This window comes from Phoenix dactylifera, chromosome 12 (genome assembly GCF_009389715.1).
Source record: "Phoenix dactylifera cultivar Barhee BC4 chromosome 12, palm_55x_up_171113_PBpolish2nd_filt_p, whole genome shotgun sequence".
Taxonomy (NCBI): Eukaryota; Viridiplantae; Streptophyta; class Magnoliopsida; order Arecales; family Arecaceae; genus Phoenix; species Phoenix dactylifera.
Window position 1 is genome coordinate 6,038,324 of NC_052403.1, and position 20,288 is coordinate 6,058,611.

Sequence of the window (20,288 nt, forward strand, 5' to 3'; positions counted from 1 at the left end):
GGAGGACATAAACATACCTCTAGGTGGTCGGATCCCGAAGTCTATGGACTGCAGCTGTGTAAGTAAGGGAGATGCGAGGTGGCACCTGGAAACGTCTCCCTCCCTCCCTCCATCCCTCCCCTTAAAAGAAACCTCTCCCTCTCTCTCCGGTGCCCACTCACCAAAACCCGGCTTCTCTTCTCCCCCGATTTGATTCCAGTTCGAGTCGGCCGGCGAAGCGACGGGCACAATTCAGGTACGCCTGCGAGAGAACCCTCTTCTTCTGTTCTTCTGGTCGCCAAAATTCCCCACTTCTTGAGCTCCATTCTAGTGTAGGGTTTGGTTTCTTCTTTTCTTGTTGTATAGTTGGTTTCGAGGACTTAGGGTTTCTCGTCTTTCGTACCACAGACGCCATACAATTGTAGGAAAAAAAGAAGTCTTTTCAGGGTTTCATTCTCGCTCCATGTCTGCGAGCCCTTCTGTAGATGACATCGCGGCCCTAGACTTGAACACTGGAGGCGGCCAAGAACGAGGCAGTACGGCTGTGGAAGCCGAGCCCGCGTCAGATCCTGGAGGATGTGGGAAAGGGGGAGGAGAATTCATGGTAAAAACCCTAGAGGAAAGCCGAGAAGGATTTCTTGATACCGGTGACGGTGATTCAGCTCGGAAGCCGGATATGGATGTCGGAGAGGAAGGAGATGTGGCGGGGTCTGAGGAAGTTTCGGACGCAGTTGTTCCTGAAGGGGCTGAGGTTGGGGAGAGTAGCAGCGGGACCGGGATTGAGCTTTTGGAGGAAGAAGTTGCAGCTTTTGTCAAAAAAGAGCAGGGTGATATGGCTAACGAAGTGACGGAGCGTGATCTGGTTGACGGGTGCTTTCAAGCTACGGAGGTTGGCAATCTTGGCTCCAGAAGGCAGGAGACGGGAGATGGACGCAGTGGTGATCAAGAGTTGAGAGCAGATGCGCTGGAGACTGGGAACATGACGGGAATTGCTGTTGAAGAGGCCAAAGAAGAACGCTTGGGGAGTATGGCAGATCTGGGAGGAAACCAGGAGGTGGTTGTGGAGATTAGAAATGGAACCGAACCCATGAAGGAAGATGAAGCCTTTCCAGAGAAGAAAGCTAGTGCAATGAGTGATCAGAGGAGCAGTTATTTGGTTGATGGGCAGGCTCAAGTTATTGAATGCAATGTTGGTCCAAGTGAGTTGGTGGCAAGAGATGAATTGGGTGGTGATCAGAAGCTGGAATTAAATGTCAAAGAGGCAGGAAGTATGATGGGGGCCACAGAAGCAGCAACTAGAGGTACAGTTGGAGCAGTCGAAGTTGATGGCTTGGAGGGTGAAGAAGCTAATGATGGAGGGACAGTTGATGTCATGGAGACGGGGAATAAAACTGAACCCCTGGTAGAAGATGAACCGTACCTAGAGAAAGAGCAGAGCACAGCAAACAATGTAATGGGTCATGATATGGTGGATGAGCAACTTCAAGCTAAAGAGGGTGTCCTAGATCCTAAGGGTTTGGAAATGAAAGATGGATTGGGTAGTGGACAGAAATCTGAAATTAATGTGGTGGATGGAGCATGTGTGGAGGAGTGTGGGAAAGGAAATGAACTCGTAAAGGAACAAATCACTAACCAGAACTTGGATTGTGAAGTGAGGGACCAAGATTTGGTTGAAGAACACCTGCAAGCTCCTGAGGAAGATGTGGGTTCCATAGCATTGGAAGCAGATAATGAATTGGGTGGTCATGAGATGCTGGAAGCAAATGTTGGCGGTGCAGGATTTGGAGTGGGGACTGTTAAAACCCAGGTCCCTGTTGCTCTTGTAAGGGTGGAAGCTGATAGCTCGGAGGGTATAGCTGATCTGGGACTAATGCATGTTGGGGTTGCAGAGGTTAGCAATGGAACTGAACTCACTGAGGAAGGTGTATGCTGTCCACAGAAGGATATGAGTGTGGTTGATGAGGTAGTGGAACGTGAGGCTGCACAAGGCGCTCTCGGTCCCACCGTGTTGGAGATGGAAAATTTTTTGGATGGCGATCAGAACCTGGAAGCTGATGTACTGGAGTTAGGATGTCTGTTGGGGGCAGCAAAAACTCAGGCGGCTGTTGATCTTGGAGGGGAGGAAGCTGATAGATTGAAGAGTATATCAGATTTGGGACAAGTGCAGCACAAGGTTCCGGAGACTAGTGGAACTGAGCTCACCAGGCAAGATGTGTCTTGTCTGCAGAAGAACCAGAGCTTGGTGACTGAGAAGGGAGGTCATGGTTTGGCTGATGCGAATCTTCAAGTTTCAGAGGGAGACAGCAGTCAGAACCAGTTTGTAGTTGTGGAGAGTACTGCTGGAACAAAAGACATGGATGAGGGGGTTGATGGGTCTTTGATGAGCAGTGATCAAGACAGAATTCATGAAGCTTCTGTTTCGCAAGCATCTTATGTGGATACAAATCAGAATGACCAGGAAATAGGCAACGCTATCCATGTGGAAGAAACAAAGGAGGTGGATTCCATGCCTGTTGATGATCCTATAATCGAGCAAGCAGATTATGCTATAAAAGATCCAGACATGGCCGATCCAGGTGTAAAGGTAAACAATCCAGATTCTAATCATGCTCGTGATGACACAGTGGACAGCGGACATATTTTGACAGCAGAATCAAAAGCAGGCTTGGTTAACAGTGTTGTCCATGCAGAAGCACTGAATGCAGATAAGCATCCTACTGATGAGGATGCAAAGGACAAAAATATTATTACAGCCGATGGTGGTTCAGTTTTGGATGTCACATTTATGGAATCAGAAAACAGAGGAACCCAGCTTGTTGATGAGAATACCGGTGATAAAGAAGATATTACTACGGCTAATTCATGCTCAGATTTAGAATCACAGTTTGCAGAGACCTCAGAGTCCTGTCCACTTGGTTCACAGACTTCAGAGACCTGTCCACTTGGTGAAATGTTAATGTACAGAAAAGATTCTGCTCTGAAAGATTCAAAATCGGCTGTCACTACTGGTTTACCAATGGCTTCCAAGCTATCTGAAATTCAGACTATTGTATCTCAACAAAAGAAAATTGTTGAATGTATTCCTGGCAGGAATCAAGAGATAGAACCTCAGTCCATTGGTTTGTTGGTTGGCAGGAGTGATGATGCAATTGTTCATGAAGCAGAATCTTCACCAGGTATATGTCAAAATATGGACATGGAATCCAGTATTCTCAAAGATGAAACTTCTCTGCCTGAGGCGTGCCATGAAAAAGGAGACTTGACTCAAGACTCTGAAGCTGATAAGAAGACCTCTGTGCTGGTGGATAGTGTGGCAAATATTGGTACTGGTCCAGATGGTATTGCTGAGCAAAATGTGCAAGTTGATGGACAAGAACATCCGAAAATAGCTCACAAGCAAATTGTGAAATGTGTTGGAATAAGGCCCGGGATTTGCAGTATTGAAAATGATCAGCATGCTAGCTACTTCCTTCCTCTTCAAGACAAGGATACTTTTTCCATGTCTGATTTGGTCTGGGGTAAAGTAAAGAGCCATCCTTGGTGGCCTGGCCAAATTTTTGATCCTTCAGATGCATCAGACTTGGCAATGAAATATCAGAAGAAGGACAACTTCCTCGTAGCATATTTTGGAGACAAAACTTTTGCCTGGTGCGAAGAACCTCAGCTGAAGCCTTTCGAGACGTATTTCTCACAGATGGAAAAACAAAGCAGTTCAGATACATTTGTAAATGCTGTCAATGATGCACTGGGTGAAGTCTCTAGGCGGACAGAATTGGGAATGACCTGTTTTTGTCTGCCTGAAGGAGCTTATGCTGACATTAAGTATCAGATGGTTGAGAATGCTGGTATACGAGACGGGGTTAGTAGCTCTGCTTTTGACAGGTCTCTGGTTGTCGATTATTTTCAGCCTGACAGACTTCTTGAGTATATTGAAGCCTTGGCTCAATTACCAAGCGGAGGTGCGAACAGACTTGAGCTTGTGATAGCTCAGGCTCAGCTGAAAGCCTTTTATCGATCAAAGGGGTATCCTGAACTTCCTGTATTCCAAATTGGTGGAGGATTGATGGAGAATGATGCTGAGGTCTCACCCTCTGATAGTAAATTAGTTGGGGAAGATACCATTGAGCACTCAACTCCTACTCCCATGGAACTAAATCTTGGGAAGCGCAAGAGAGGCAGAGGGAGGCCCTCCAATAGAGAAAAACATATGATGGAGGATGCTAAAAAACAGAAAAATTTATCTGAGCTGATGGAAGAAAGTGTTGTCTCTCCTTTTGCAAATGATGGCAAAATTGAATTTGCGGTAAAAGTTGACGGTGATTCGATTTTACCATCTTCTGGAAAGAAACACAAGGTCATTGATTTTGATTCTGATTACTCAGAGAAAAGTAAGAAAAAACGGCTTGATTCCTTAGGAGATTTGTCTACCAAGTCACCATCTCCAACTCCTAGTAGTTCTTTCAAGATTGGAGAATGTATCCGTCGAGTTGCAAGCCAGCTGACTGGGTCTCGACCTATCCTTAAGTGCCATGGTGAAACATTTCAGAATAATGTTTCCAAGGCTGAGCATAGAAGATTTGATGTTGATACTGAGGCGTCTGCTCACACTGCTGTGGAGAACCCAAGAATAAAGGTAGGCATATCAGAGGACTGTTCCTCCCCAGATGAAATGCTGCCACAGCTGTGCTTAGCTGCAAGGGATCCTATGAAGGGATACAGTTTTCTGTCAATGATAGTCAGTTTCTTCACTGATTTCAGAAATTTTTGTGTTTCAAGTTCTATGGAAAAGAAGCATGTTCAGAAAAGTGGAGGTAAAAGGGGTAGGAAAAGAAAAGTCAGCTCTCACTCACCTTCTTCTGATATGTCGACACCTGATCATATGCAGGACTCTTATTGGTCTGACATGATATACCATAACAGCTCCACAAATGATCTTAAAAGGAAAGGAGATGCTCACATGCGGAGCCAAAGGAAAAGGAGGAAATCTGGAGGGGAAACATCAATCTCTTTGTCATTAGACTGTGTGTTGGGTACTGCACAACATTTGCAGGTTGGAACGATCAGTCCTAAAATGAAACAAGCATCGACAACAGAAAGATCGGTAATCAGTTTGGAAGAAAAAATTGTGGACGAGCGTACACCAACTGCATTGATTTTGAGCTTTAATGGATCAAGTTCTTTACCTTCTGAAATGGATCTCATTAGGATTTTCAGTTGCTATGGGCCCCTGAAGGAAGCAGAAACAGAAGTTCAAAGGAAGACAAATCATGTCAAAGTAGTCTTCAAGAAACGTGCTGATGCTGAAATAGCTTTCCGTAGTGCAGGAAAATATAGCATTTTTGGGCCAGCCCTTGTTAGCTATCGTCTTAGATACTTGCCATCAACACCTAGTGCTTCTCCAAACACCACATCACAAGGCAAAAATGATGCAGGAGCAATTGAATGTGGCAAATTAGTGGTTCCAGGTGATGCTTCTCCAAATACTATATCTGGCAAACATGATGCAGTACCCCTTGAAGGCGGCAACTCAGAGGTTCCAGGTGATGCTTCTCCAAATACCACACCACAAGGCGAAAATGATGCAGTATCCATTGAAGGTGGCAACTCAGAGATTCCAGGTGATGCTTCACCAAATACCACACCACAAATCAAAAACGATGCAGTACTCATTGAAGGTGGCAACTTAGAGGTTCCAGGTGATGTTTCCCCAAATACCACACCACAAGACAAAAATGATGCAGTGCCCACTGAAGGTGGCAATTTAGAGTTTCCAGATAGTTCTCCAAATATCATACTGCATAATGAAAATGATGCAGTACGCATTGAAGGTGGCAACATAGACGTTCCAGGTAGAACTTCTGCAGATCCTACACAACAAGATAAAAATGATGCAGTACCCGCTGAAGGTGGCAACTTAGAGGTCCCAGATGATATTTATCCAAATACCACACAAGAAAAAAATAATTCAGCACCAATCGAAGATGGCAGCTTAGAGGTTCCAGGCATTACTTCTCCAAATAATTCCACACAAGATAAAAATGATGCAGCACCAATTGAATATGGCAGCTTAGAGGTCCCATCTAATACTTCTCCAAGTACTGCCACACGAGGCAAAAATGATGCAGCACCTACTGAAGATGGCAGCTTAGAGATTCCAGGCAACAGTTATCCTAATACTGCCACACAAGACAAAAATGATGCAGTACCCACTGAAGGTGTCAACTTAGAGGTCCCAGGTATTCTTTTATCATCTAATTCCTTGTTTTTAGTTGGTAAAGTTATTCAGCTTTTGAATTATTCTTTCTCATCAAACCATTGTTTTTTCCCTAGATAAAGCAGAAAATGGAGTTGCGCCAGATACTATGCAAGATGAAGTTGGGGACAAAGGATCAGTTGTTAGGGCTGTTCAGGTGGATAATCAATCTGGTTAGATTATCTTCAATGTATTATCTTTGTTTTTCATGCATAGCAATTCCACTTTGCCCATTTTCTGTGCTGAAAACATATTTTAGGGCAATGCAAATGCATGTTGTATATTTGTAAGCTGACCTAATCAAGAAGAGAAATGTCCTTGTTGAAATGGTAATCTATTTTAGAGCTTTTAGACCAACTTCAGTTTTGTGATTCTACTGATGCTGCAGAAGTTTACTTGAGAACATCTGACATTATGATGGTCTAAGATGTCAGAATTATAGCCAGTTGGTCTGTTTTTCCTCATTGGAAATTAGGTGCGAATTGACATTTAATTCTAAATTTTATAGGCTGACATTGGTTTTATGCTTTGTATATTATAGAGAGCTGGTCTGTTCAGAAGCTGAATTTTCTTAACTGAGATTTAGGTTCAAATTGGCGTTTACTTCTAAATTTTACAGGCTGACATTGGTTTTATGCTTTGTATATTATATCATCGCATTAATGACTACTTGTAAAAATACCAAGTAATTTCTTGCTCTTTTACATTTTAGACTAGTACATGCCATATAGTTTGTCCGGGATACAAATTCAACTGGTTGTGAGTTGAGGATGTAGTATGAATTGAGGGGTGAGAGATCCCCAATGGTTGTAATATTCACGGCCATTCTTCTGCACAGATTTTAAGTGCGGTGTTACCAATAATATAAAAAAGTTGTGTATCAAGGGCCTGCTTCTGCCGGTTGGAATGTACCATATGCGAGTATGAGCACCTACCATGAGTCAGCATGACAGCTATTATTTTTGTAACATTTTTGATTAAAAAAGTGACTTCTAAATGTGCCGGCATGGCCTGTGCCACCAGCACCTGGACCCTTGTTATTCTGCACACAGTCCATATTTGGATAACATTGGTCAGTATCTGGTTGTGCTGGATGAACTTATTTAATGGTAATGGGTTGGCATGATCTGCGCAGTCATTTTCTTCTTTATAGAAAAGTGTAGGTATATAACTGCCTGTTCATGTATTATATCTTTATTTCCTTCTTCAGAGACTCCTTTGTGAATTCAATTCTTTTTGATAGGATTAAGAAATTGCTATATGACCATCATCATTGAATTTGAAAGACTTGTGTTTTGTGATTTAGGCTTTGATTCGATAGTGGAATTGCAGGCGGGAGTATGTGATAATTCATCACACTGATATTTTTGTACTATGTTGAATCATATGGTTCAATTCTCATTGATTTGAAGATTTATAGGTTGGAAAGGTAGAGTTGCCGAGTATTGCTCGATCCTTGTGTAACCTTCTTTTTGTTGCTTTGATTCTTTTGGAGCTCCACTTGTTGACTGCGAAGGTCTGGTTGCCGTAATTGCTAATGTGAATGTATATGCTCAGTCTTCTCTTAATTTGTGGCTTGTAAACTTGGTCGTTGTTATAACCATCTTCTTTTCCTGCGTTCCTTGATCTGTTTCCCTCTTTCAAATGTGCAAAAGTCGACTGTTGAGGTCAACTTGCAGTAAACTAGGAAAGAACAGAGTGAGATATATTCATTTGGTAATTGTTGAATATAGCAGTGATAGCGAATTTAAGTGATGTTTTAAGCTATCTGCAAGTAGATTCTGGATTACTGTGAAGGGATGCCAGAATGTTGATGGAAATGTTGAGAAAGATGACAGATAAATCAAGATTTGGGTGAAAACTGTAGGAAATGTGAAATAGAACTTTCGTATTATTTTAGCACTCTAATAGTGCGTACAACATGTGCAAGCATTCTTGATGAAGGATGCCTGGTTAAGGTTGCTTTATTGAGCCCTTGCCTCGCTTTTGCTTAACTAACTCGGTAGAAGAGTTTGATAGACTGGTCACCATTTGCTTGCCCTTTGATATATTGTTAAGGAAAGAGGGAGAACCAGTGAAGGAGCCTCCTTGACCACTCCATACTAACGGCATCCTTGAACTGAGTTTCGTGGTCCTCTTACCATATTGCCTGCATCACGCCTTCAGTCGTGGGAGGGAGGGAAGGAAGGTCGGCCGGCGGCACACTTTCTGATCGCCAAGGGAGTTGAAGAGCGGCCGGTGGTGCCGGTGGTGGCTTCGGTCTCCGGGGTGGGGGGGGGGGGGGGGTGTAAGGGCGAAGCTAGTATGGTGGCGACGGCTGGAGAGAAGATTAGGGATGGTGGCGGCATCTGTGTTCGAGCCTTGTAGAGGGAAGGAGGAGGTGATGGTAACGGCATCGGTAGCGGCGGCTAAAGAGGGAGGGAGAAGCTAGTATGGCCATCGGCGGCGGTGGCCGAGAGAAAGTTGAGGACGAGTGCTCTCGGTTTTTAGGGGAGGGACATGGAGGAGGAGGGAAGTGTTGGAGTTTTAATTTTTTAAAAAATAATAAATCTATTTTTAATTAAAACTTCAACAATCTCATAAAAATTTAAGTTTTTAAAAATTATAAAAAAATCTAAACTTTAGATGTTTTAAATGCTTTAAATATTTTTTATTTTTTTGAGATGAGAAGAGTCATTGCTCTTCAAAAGAGAACGTTGGTTTCGAAAAGATACGGTATTTTTTGAAATATTATGTATCTTCAAAATTATCACGTCTCTTCTGTTTTATGGATAGAGTCTATAATTCAAAAATAATTCGATTTCTCTTATAAGAGTTTTTTGGAGAGATCTTTCACCATTCAACCTTCTGCTTTCTATCTTTTTTTATATTTTGGGCATCTGAATAAGCTGGTTGGATTAAACCTCCATATCGATCGTGCTCATTAGAAAATGATCGAGTTAAGCCGTATTATTGTACTTTGAGACTAGATCACCGCAAACCTGTATGTAGAAGGCGTTTTTAGGACAATATATATTACACACGTCAAACCTAATAAGTTGTTTTCAATCTTCCAATTTTATTCTAATAAATTATTTATTTATAATATTTTTATAAAAATAAAAATATAATAATTTATAAGCAGTATATTTCTAACAGGAAGCACAGAATCCAGCTCATCTACCATGTTTAAAGTGGGTTTGGCTAACCGTGCTGCTCCTATTAGAGGGCACCAAGGTCGGCGAAGGAGGGCCCTTGGCAAACCGGGACGGACCGAACCCGAACGGACGGTTCAGATAACCAAACCTCTCTCTCCTCTTTTCATCCCAGTCGTCTCCTCCTTCCACTCTTCTCCAGCGTCCGATCCCTCTTTCTCCTCTTCCCATCCCTCCCCCAGATCCCATCCCATCTCTCTCTTTCTCTCTCTTTTCCCCCGCTGCGCGCGCACCAAATACAAATCGCCCCCGACCAATCCGAACGCTCGAATCTCAGGTAACGAAAGGACGCTTCCCGCCTATTTCGCTAGGGTTTCTCCTGCCGCTAGGGTTGACGCTGATCTCCGGCGATGTTGACCGTGGATCCAGGGTTTTCCGGTCGATGGCGGAGGCGCCGGCGAGCCCCGGTGGCGGCGGAGGCAGCCACGAGAGCGGCGGCGAGCAGAGCCCCCGATCCAACGTCCGCGAGCAGGATCGCTTCCTCCCCATCGCCAACATCAGCCGCATCATGAAGAAGGCCCTCCCCGCCAACGGCAAGATCGCCAAGGACGCCAAGGAGACCGTCCAGGAGTGCGTCTCCGAGTTCATCAGCTTCATCACCAGCGAGTTCAGATCTTTCGCTTCTCTTTCTCTCCCTATAGATGTATAGGTATATACAATAAATTAATTTTGTTTTGTCGTTGAAATGATTCGGTGGTGCAGGGCGAGCGATAAATGCCAGAGGGAGAAGAGGAAGACGATCAATGGTGATGATTTGCTCTGGGCGATGGCGACGTTGGGTTTCGAGGATTACATCGAGCCGCTGAAATTGTACCTGCAGAAATATAGAGAGGTATTTCTTTGAGTATGATATTTTTCTCATATTTTGGCTGATAAAATTTGGTTTCAGAATTTTATAGTTTAGTTACGAGCTGAGATTTGTGAGATCTCATCGGGTTTCTAGTGATTTCTTTTGTCTTCATTGGGCTGATAAGACTTTTGTTTGTTATTCGTTTCTTTTGCATGGGTTTCGGGGCGGATGTCATGTTCCAGATGGAGGTAATAACTTTTCCTTTTTCTGATTTCTTTGCTATGTGTATGTTTACTTTTATGCATGCTTTTGACGTCTTTAATGCTCTACTCTGTGATGCATCATTACATATCAGGAATGATACCATTAATAGCTATAACCTGCTGAGTGGTTGGTAAACAAATGTTGGTAAACAAAACAATATTTGCATTTTGTTTTAACGTCCATATTTATGTTTAGTTGATTACATGTACAAGTAACATCTCCAAATTGAATTTCAATGAGAAATTGATCATATAAATGTTATTTCATTAGAATGTGGTTAAGGGTGTAAAATGAAATCTAAATTCACATATATACTGGTAATCTACATTTCTATTTATCTGTTCTGATGCCAAGGGCTAAAAATTCCTTATTCCTATTAAATACAGCCTCAAGCAGATATTTTTAATCATCCAGATTGGCATCAACAAACTGATGAGCCACGAGTTTCTTTTTTTCATCTTTTTTTTCCTCTTCTACAAGCTCGTATTTGATTCTTGTGCATATATGTTCACATCAAATGGGAGGCCCTCACCCAGGGGCGGCTCAATACAATTGGGGGCCTAAGGCGAACTCATTAAAAAAGGCCTTTTTTTAAAAAAAAATATTTTTTTAATAAATGCAAAATATTTTAAAAATTCATTTAAAAATAATAGCTATTAGATGTTCCGAAATCAGTGCTTACAAGTAGTGAAAAGCTATGAGAATAGGGTCCATTTATGCTTAGCTATTAGTGTTTAGAAATCTAAATCTTTCAGCACCCTTTAACAACCTAGCTATGTGCATTCATCTACACCACAAATGCTTTCCAATGTATGTGAAGAGGCCCTGCCCCAAAGAATTTACAATATACCAGATCATATTAGAAGATAGCCCAAGCCAAGGCCTTGTTGAAGAGAACACTTCCTTTTATCATGGTCACCACAGACCTCACCTCCTGGCCCCTGGATTAGACTATAACCTGCAGCCATCCCATTAGCCATCACCAGAAACCTGCAACCCAAGATGTCTCCTAGAAATTATAAACCCATTACAGACTAACACCATTTTATTTTAAAAAAAAGTAATAAAGCTCCACTTTGGAGAAGAGAAGAGTATCCCACCGAAAACTCTGGCATTAACCAAATTGAAAACTCTAACAGAAACAAATTGATGGGTAACAATAGAAGGATTCCACGGGCTTACACCAAAGCCTTCATGTCTGTAAACTTAGCTTTTTTTTTCCAAGGAGCAAAACCTTCCTGACTTGGGTGTCAGAGCCCACCAGAGCAGCAGGAAAAGAAAAAAAATGGAAGAACAAACATGAAAAGAAAAAAAAAGAAGAACAAACATAAATCTGGGCATTATAACAAACATATGGCAGACAACTCAATCATGGTACCGGACCCAATTCGTTTAGAAAAGTGTTATTTCTCACATAGATTACATCATCCTGGAAGCCTAAAGAAGGTGAAACATGATCCAAATCCCCTTCCTCCTCCAAAAATTATACAACAAAAAAAAAAAAATCCTTCTCGGCAGCAAAAAAAAAAAAGAAAACCGGAAGGCTCCTGTCTTCCTGACCCAAAAATCCTTCTCGCTGGATCCCGGAGTCCCCAGCCCCTTGCCCCTTGGTTGGCTCCAAAAGTCAATCGGAACTCGGAAGACGGAAGACAGAACACCAAAGTCTCAAAATAAAAAAAAAAATCGGATCCGGAAGTTGGAAGCTCACCTGGAGAGGGCGGAGGGCCGGGAAGGAGAAGAGACGCCATCACGCCGGCGACGCCACCTCCCTGATCCCTCTTCGGCCGAGTGCGGACTGCGGAGTGTCGGCTCGACGGGGAGATCCGAGGACGGCGAACGGAGGAGGACCGAGGACAGTGGACTTTAGAGCAGAGCCGACTAGCCGAGGAGGCCGGAGGCCGGAGCCCGGAGGTAGGAGGCTTGGAGCCTCGGAGAAGTCGAGGACAGTGAGGAGAGATAGAGCGGTGCTGCGGTGGAGCCTGGAGAGGACTACCGAGAACCGGAGAAGGTTCAGCAATAAAAAAGAAAGCCCCAGCAAAGAACTGAGAAGGGAGGAGAGAAGGGGGGAGGAAATGCCATTGCTTGTCATTTGTCAATTGCCGTAGCCGTTGCCCAGGGCCTAGCCAGTCTGTCGTCGGGGAGAAGCCGAAGGGGATGGACTGTAGCGGCGTAGCCCGGTAGCCGTCGCCCACTGCCCAACTATGACTCTATAAGGTAGCTTTCGGATGGGAAAGGCTGAAAACTATGCATTAATTAAACAAAAAAAAAAACTGTGCGATGGGGAGGGGGCCTTTCCTAGGCCGGGGGCCTTAGGCGACCGCCTCAGTCGCCTAAGGCCCGAGCCGGCCCTGCCCTCACCCTATCAATGAGATGTTTTCCATGCGTGCGGGAGGGCAAGAGTTGCTAAGTAGAGAGGGGTTGAAGAAGACCAGTACTTCCCCAACCTGACTTTTTTGGGATTGAGGGTTTCATATGTAAAGGTGCTGATCAAGGTTTGTCATCTTCGTATTGGACCCATACCAGTACCATCTTATTACAATGTCGGTACATTGGTATGGTACAAGACGGCGAGATGTACCGAGTGTTGATACAGTATGAGACTGCGTACCAGTATGATACGGTACCAACCGATATGGCAACCCTTGAGACTGATGATATCATGAAAATTGAAAATGCAGAATCCCTGCATCTACTTGGCCTTCCACTTCATCTCGCCACACATTCTCACTTGTGTGGATGACACCACATGGGTGACCTAGTTGGTCATTCAAACATGTCATTGATATTGCTAAAGATCAACTAACATTCGTACCTCTTTATACCAGAAATGGATATCAATTTCAATGATCAATCAGTATTGGAATTTGCCTTCATGTATGGAATGGGTTCAAGACTATCATATGTATCCTAGGGAGTCTGTGTTTGAATTATGGAATTTTGAGTAATTTGGCAGGGTGATAGTAAGGTATCTGCAAAAGGTGGAGACAACTCTGCTAGGAGAGATGCAGTAGGTCCTCAAGGTGGAGCTCAACCTGGTCCAAGTACCCAAGGGGTATCACTTGTTCTCTGAATTATTTTCTTTCTGGAAGATTTCATTATCCTCATGGATATTCCCAAATTTGATTTGTATATGAAATCAGCAGATTGGTCAGCAAGGATCTTCTCAGGTCATGAACTATATGCAACCTCAGGTATCCTGTTTTAATTCCTTATCTTTATTAAATCTATGAATGAAGCCCGAGATAATTTTGCATTTTACAAATCATAAATACATGTAGGCAACTTTCATTTGCCGATGCTTATGTTTACCAAAAAAATATGTTAATGTTGCGTAGCTATACTAAGGATAAGGTGTTAACCTTGTGCTTCCATTATTAGATAGATAATGTATTGATAATTAAGTCTCCTGGATAATGCCCCGTTTCTTGAGTACTTTCACATGTTCAAAAATCATCTCTTGATAGAGTATCTCACACAAGTAGGAAAGTGGATATAGATATAGTCATGAAGTTAATCAGCACGGGAAATATTGATGTAAATGTGACAGGTGTATCAAATGCTTAAATCCTATGATCAAGGAATTTAGAGTAGTCTAATAAATTTTGTATAGTCTAATAACTTTTGTCGGTTCTGGCATTTCTTTTAAGAAATGGCATGCCAAAAGGTAATTGAAGATAAAGTGTTAGGGGAGCATTGTAGCTATCAAACCCATGCATACAAGTATGAACATTGTAGTCCCTATATAACTAGTGGTAGCATCATGAGGTATTATTTCTATTGTAATTGCAACTTTACTCCTGATGAAGTAAATATAATAGCTCATAAGCTTATGTCTAAAGCTTGATTAGTCATACTCGTATTAATCTGATTTAAGTAGGAGGCATGTCTCTGAATTGGTATACTTGGTGGTAATAGAAGTAGCTAGTTCTGTTTCTGTACCTTGATCATCCCAGTTAGTTTTTCCTCCCCAAACTTTGTCACTGTGTTCAACACATCACACATCACTCCCTCGTGTTTGCTGTTTTTGTAAACTGCATGTTCATTAGAGAAATAGCCATCATACCTGAGCTTCTCCAAGCTAGTGTTCCTCATGGTATTTTGTGTGGTAGCATTGGGGTTCTGTTCTTCTTTAGGTTGATTGATTTAGCATGAGCTGTTTATTTTCCCTTGTCAAACAAATTTTGTCATCTATAAGATTTTTTATATCTTAGTCTTGAATTGCTATTAGGTCGTGCAGATGTATTTCTTGCATAAACTGCAGTATCCGCTAAATCTATCTTGGACTTCATATGCCTTGGGAAATTGTAATATAAAGTTGACCTCTAAAGTTTAAAAAAGCGATCTTTTCTGGTGTCGCATTGAGTTTTAGCATGTTTTCTCTTAATCATTCTCCAATGAGGTTGGTCTTGTATATTATAATGAACCTCTGTATCAATATAAATCAGCATTCCATATTGAAAATTTTAGAACTGCCTAGCTGCTTTTGTTTAACCACCAGATATATGTGAGCTCCTTGTTTATTCTTAGTAAACTATATATGAATGGTCACCAAAATCATATTCTCCCAATAAATAATTATGTTATTTTAGAGATCATTATTCTGCTGGTGATATCAATTTTCTCTTCATCATTCCAATACCCTTGATTCATCTGGTTTCATATAAATTTCTGGCTCTATTTATATTAGCATGAATCTTCTTTGCCAGTTCCATAATGGGGATATCTCGAGTTGAATGATTATGGGCCTATTCCTGCTAGTTTTTCTTCATTTCAGGTAAAAGCTCTTCCTGACTGGTCTTCTGCTATGTAGAATTACTTTGAATATCTTTTCTCATTCAGGTATTAATGTGTTAATTATTCCTGGTCAGACCTTGCGTTATGCAATTATATAAAAGCAATTCTTATCCAATCCTTAGAATGATGCTGCAACAAGTCCATTCTAGATCCTCTAAGAAAGTGTACCACAGAAATAGAACAAATATGTAATCATGTCTACAGCCTCTTCTATATTCAATGACTTATGCAAACAAATTAAAAGAATTGCTTTGCTTTGGGTTTGGATAGCTCAATAAAACCAAATAACTATGGTAGTAAGTTGTAACCAAAGAAGCTTCCTTACTTATTTGTAGAAAAATGGAAGAAAATAAACTTTCCAGTAGTTTACTCAAAACTAACTCCAGACAGGCAAGATGAGATCTTTTATTCTGGATATAATTCTTTTATAGTCTTAATATATCATTTACTTGTGGAAAAATGGCTGGATGGGTCAAATGAACTCTAGTTTTGCAGGGACCATTACTCTGGCAAAAGCTTCCAAACCCTGATAAGAGGAACGCCCAATTTTAAAAGAATAGAAAGAAACCAACAGGTATCAGTATTGCTCAGAATGATCAGGCAGTGGAATTACAGTAAGAAATAAAATTCAATTGCTTAGATTTATGCCTGATAAAGAAACTACAGCAGTGGTGTAAGTTCTGAATATTGGTAAAGTACACAACCTAACTCAGTCTCGAACCAATCTGAACTTGGTTTGGAATAACCAATTTAGTTAGCATCCAGCATTCTAATTGAATTTAGTTACAGCATTGGCTTGTTTTTGGTTGTTTGGTTGTAAATATTCATAATGGACAGAGGCAATTTTTGTAGGGTTTTGTTGGGTTCATGTCTTGCCAAAGTGAAAGATCCTATTTGTCCTCCACACCATGTCACTTCACCCGTTCCCCTGCACAAAAAAGAGCTTCTTATAAAAATAAACTGTGGGTTCACCAACTCATAATTTCATTATTGACCAATTTTACTGTTTATTCTCTCAAAGCCACCTTTACTCGGCCGATTATTACTGACCACCATAATTGCTTTTGCCCTTGGACAAGCAATGCAAACTTTCACCATCCACAAATCTGTTTGCTTAGGAGGGCTTAACATGAAAGCCAACCTGACCTTACCAATTACCTTTGGAAATTTGATGCGAAAATACTAGACAATTTGGATAATTCAGCTAAAAGCTTGCATGGTTGCTGCCTTTGCAAGACGAAGAATCATTCTCAAATGTTTGAATAGAGTTCATACAGCATTCAGACTGGAGAGTTTTTTAACGGGCCCACCCAAAATATACTCAGCACAAAATCTAAGTTATGAAGATGCACAAAAGGGAGGTAAATTTGCCACCAATGCTGAGTTTGGTATGCAAAAGCTTAGAGAACTGATAACAAAGCTCGTCTCCATCACCTTCAAAAGATTTGTTGTTCAAGAATAGAGTAGTATCTTGTTATTTCAAAACCATGTACGTTTGCAGGGCAACTTCTAATGACCTCTTCTGAAATTATGTGATCTCATGAGTATTTTCCTTACGATGCTCTGTTGTTTTGCTAAATTTGCATGTCAGTAAATATATTTGTCATTTTCTGCCTTCGTTGTCATTTTCCTAGATTTATTCATTGTCATATATATATAATTTAGTAAGTTGATATATTCATAGATGGTGCAGATAAGTTTCCTTCGTAGGAAAAGATGAAATATTCTGATAATGGCTCTTGATATGGTGCAGTAACTGGTATGGAACCATGGTCTTTGTGGAAGGAATTGACCTGCTGGGTCTCAGGCTATTTTGCAACTAAAACTGATGACGGATCGTCTTAGCATGCTAGTATCATCATCTTTTGGTTTGTAAATTAATTTGGATGAAATAGTCTGGACTTGGGGTAGTGTTCAGAAACATGATCCATGTTTGTCTTCTTTGTTTGTGCATATATGGATGTCATATTTATTGCTCATTACTTTCCTTTAGCTAAGTTAAATATTTGATGACCATGTAGTTTCAGTTAATATCAATGTGTCTGTTCAGAAGTTGAGAGGTGTTGCTTCTATTATTCTTCCTAAAGTGATTTAGGGGTTATTTGGTTGCTTGCATCTGGCCTTAGATGCTGCATCTTAGTTGCCGAGGTAAAATGCTGGTATTTGATTACTTGTAATTGGACGAGATGCTGGCAAATGGGTTGCACCCTAAGACCTTTTTGCTGCGTATAGAAATGCAGCCAAAAGTGACTATATTCCAACATGCAAGCTATGGTTGCAGCCTTGAATGGCTGCCATCACCTTCTTTTCTCTCTTCCATAATTATACAATAATAATATTTATATAATTTTAATAATACAAATTATCATGATATTATTGAAATTCTTATTGTAACAACCCAGAACCTCATCCAAAATGGCTAGCCGAAAGGTATTATTTGAGTTCCTTGATCCTGTATAAGTACTCAAGATCTATCCAGCGAATAACCGATGTGGGACTAAACACACGCCCGCACGGGCCCTCACATACTCCCTTCGTTCAAGTTTTGATGTCCTCGTCAGGCTAAGGGTTCATATCTATTCAAATCAAATCACAAACACTACGATTGGCCCGTGGTCAGTCCTAATGGATCCGTGCTGCAGTGTTCCCTAGTCCACATAGGTTATGGGCCGGGTCCGCTCTGATACCATTTACAACAACCCAAGATCTCATCCAAAATGGCTAGTCGGAAAGTATTATTTGGGTTCCTTGATCCTGTATAAGTACCCAAGATCTACCCAGCGAATAACCGATATGGGACTAAACACATGCCCGCACGGATCCTCACATACTCCCCCTATTCAAGCCCTGACGTTCTCGTCAGACTAAGGGTTCAAATCTATTCGAATCTAATCATAAACACCACGATCAACCTGTGGTCAGCCCCAATGGATCGGTGCTGTAGTGTCCCCTAGTCCACATAGGTTATGTGCCGGGTCCGCTCTAATACCATTTGCAACAATCCAAGACCTCACCCAAAATGGCTAGTCGGAAAGTATTATTTGGATTTCTTGATCCTGTATAAGTACCCAAGATCTACCTAGCGAATAACAGATTTGGGACTAAACACACGCCCGCACGGGTCCTCATATACTCCCCCCGTTCAAGCCCTGACATCCTCGTCAGGCTAAGGGTTCAAATCTATTCGAATCTAATCACAAACACCACGATCAGCCCGTGGTTAGCCCCAATGGATCTGTGCTGCAGTGTTCCCTAGTCTACATAAGTTATGGGTCAGGTCCGCTCTGATACCATTTGTAACAACCCAGGACCTCACCCAAAATGACTAGTCGGAAGATATTATTTGGGTTCCTTGATCTTGTATAAGTACCCAAGATATATCCAGTGAATAACCGATGTGGGACTAAACACCCGCCCGCACGGATTCTCACACTTATTATAATAAATAATTAATATTATGATATCATATAGTAGTTTAATAATATTATCAATAATCAGTTAAGGGTGGCAATTTATTTTGCTCCATGGGATACTCAACCTAACCTAGCCTTAAGAGGGTGGATTTTACTTAATTCACAGCAGATTTGGGGCGGGTGTAGGTAACGATGAACCCTACTCTAAATCTAATCCGAACATATATAACTCTTCATAGATTTTTTTTTTTCCATTTTTTGCTCTAGTTGCTCTGCTCATAAGATAAATGAAAAATTTGAAAGGTTACATATGATGATGCATAGTTTATTTTTTCATTTAATTGCTTTTCTTAGTTTAAGAACAATAATTTTATTTATTATGTTTCTATTATTGCTAAAAAATTAGTTTGTTATGTTCTTTGTCCTCCACTCTTATTTGGTGTAATGTTATATGAAGTGCTAAAGTTAAATTTTTTATTTTTTATTTGTTTGTAAAAATAATAATTTTTGCAGCTTTATTCGTTTCGAGCCGTCCTACCTGTCCTGTCTCACTCTATCTGCTCCATCTCACTCTAACTTTTGTCATAGCTGTTCCACTTGTGAAAAAAATTAAACATGTGAAAGGTTTCATGTCATAATGCTCAGTTCATTTTTTTAGTTGATTGCTTTTCTTAGTTTTAAAAATATTTGATTTTTTAAAAAATAATTGTTTTGTTAGTTATGTTTCTATTATTGTTGAAAATTTGATTTGTTATGTTCTATGATTTCAATTTTTATTTAGTTTAACGTTGAATGATGAGCTAAGAATTATTTTTATATTCTTTTTTATTTATTTGATATATGTGCAAAAAAATAATTTTTGCAACTCTACTCAATACGATCCGTCCAACCCATCTCGTCTAACTCTATCCATCTTATCCTGTCCTAAGGTGAGTACAGGGAGAATACGAATAATTATCTCCCCAATCCATATTGGACTCGTTACCATCCCTATAATTAGTATAAAGTGATATAATTATAATACAAAGATAAACAAATATAATGAACATTATTGGAATGATATGAGAATGACTATTATAATTTATTATATTATTAATATTAATTAACTAGTCAAACAAAGTGATAGGATAACTAATTAAAAAATCTATCACATTATATATAGATATATTGTATAATGCAATATATTATGTTACATTTTATTATATTTTACTATTAAATTATACTATATATTAAATTATAATGTTGTATTATAGTAGTTTGTATTATGTTACAAGATTATAATATAGCATATTTTATTGCATTATTTTATAAACTTATATTGTATATTCTTATATTATATAATATTATAATATATCATGTTATATTATCTTGTATTGTGTTGTACTGTGTTATGTTATATATTGTGGTATATTGTTAAATTGTAATATAAAATTTTATTATATTATATTTTATTATGTAATATAATGTACTATATTATATTACATTATATCATATATCTTAGAGTAGAATATTGTATATTATATTTTTATTCTAGATAACAAAACATGATATAATGATTATATAATATGTTAATATGATGTAATGATATTGGGGGAGAGAAT

At 40.3% G+C, this 20,288-nt stretch overlaps 2 protein-coding genes and 1 long non-coding RNA gene across 11 annotated transcripts; 2 read left to right on the forward strand and 1 right to left on the reverse strand.

Annotated features, from left to right (window-relative positions):
* On the forward strand, window positions 1-9,554 carry LOC103718133. 6 transcript variants are annotated; one of them, XM_039132436.1, is made up of 4 exons: window positions 1-235; window positions 388-6,215; window positions 6,310-6,389; window positions 9,371-9,554. In XM_039132436.1, exons 2-4 carry the CDS (start codon window positions 443-445, stop codon window positions 9,509-9,511), a joined length of 5,994 nt encoding a protein of 1,997 aa, XP_038988364.1. In that variant the 5' UTR covers window positions 1-235; window positions 388-442; the 3' UTR covers window positions 9,512-9,554. The 6 variants fall into 6 exon arrangements, with proteins under 6 accessions (XP_038988364.1, XP_038988368.1, XP_038988367.1 ...); XM_039132440.1 differs by having other exon boundaries at window positions 388-5,906; XM_039132439.1 differs by lacking the exon at window positions 9,371-9,554 and adding an exon at window positions 7,539-7,853.
* Window positions 9,555-9,582: 28 nt separating this feature from the next.
* On the forward strand, window positions 9,583-17,326 carry LOC103718134 (nuclear transcription factor Y subunit B-like). Of its 4 annotated transcripts, none has more exons than XM_008806812.3 (8): window positions 9,583-9,703; window positions 9,796-10,032; window positions 10,129-10,258; window positions 10,459-10,464; window positions 13,434-13,532; window positions 13,621-13,671; window positions 15,187-15,254; window positions 17,028-17,326. In XM_008806812.3, the coding sequence occupies exons 2-7, from the start codon at window positions 9,809-9,811 to the stop codon at window positions 15,211-15,213; spliced, it is 537 nt and encodes a 178-aa protein (XP_008805034.1). In that variant the 5' UTR covers window positions 9,583-9,703; window positions 9,796-9,808; the 3' UTR covers window positions 15,214-15,254; window positions 17,028-17,326. The 4 variants fall into 4 exon arrangements, with proteins under 4 accessions (XP_008805034.1, XP_008805035.1, XP_026664663.1 ...); XM_008806813.3 differs by having other exon boundaries at window positions 13,624-13,671; XM_026808862.2 differs by lacking the exon at window positions 15,187-15,254.
* On the reverse strand, window positions 11,107-13,433 carry LOC113463459. Its single transcript, XR_003387708.2, has 2 exons — window positions 12,189-13,433; window positions 11,107-11,470 (listed from the first exon to the last, which is right to left on the reverse strand). It is a non-coding gene; the product is annotated as an uncharacterized LOC113463459 (long non-coding RNA).
* Window positions 17,327-20,288: the final 2,962 nt, after the last annotated feature.

Excerpts from the sequence above, each read along its gene's own strand:
- LOC103718133 (XM_039132436.1), top strand. The coding sequence starts at position 443 with ATGTCTGCGAGCCCTTCTGTAGATGACATCGCGGCCCTAGACTTGAAC. Across the intron at positions 6,216-6,309 it reads TGTCAACTTAGAGGTCCCAG|ATAAAGCAGAAAATGGAGTT; the intron begins GTATTCTTTTAT and ends TTTTTTCCCTAG. Across the intron at positions 6,390-9,370 it reads CAGTTGTTAGGGCTGTTCAG|GAAGCACAGAATCCAGCTCA; the intron begins GTGGATAATCAA and ends TATTTCTAACAG.
- LOC103718134 (XM_008806812.3), top strand. The coding sequence starts at position 9,809 with ATGGCGGAGGCGCCGGCGAGCCCCGGTGGCGGCGGAGGCAGCCACGAG. Across the intron at positions 13,533-13,620 it reads CTGGTCCAAGTACCCAAGGG|CAGATTGGTCAGCAAGGATC; the intron begins GTATCACTTGTT and ends ATATGAAATCAG. Across the intron at positions 13,672-15,186 it reads TGAACTATATGCAACCTCAG|TTCCATAATGGGGATATCTC; the intron begins GTATCCTGTTTT and ends CTTCTTTGCCAG.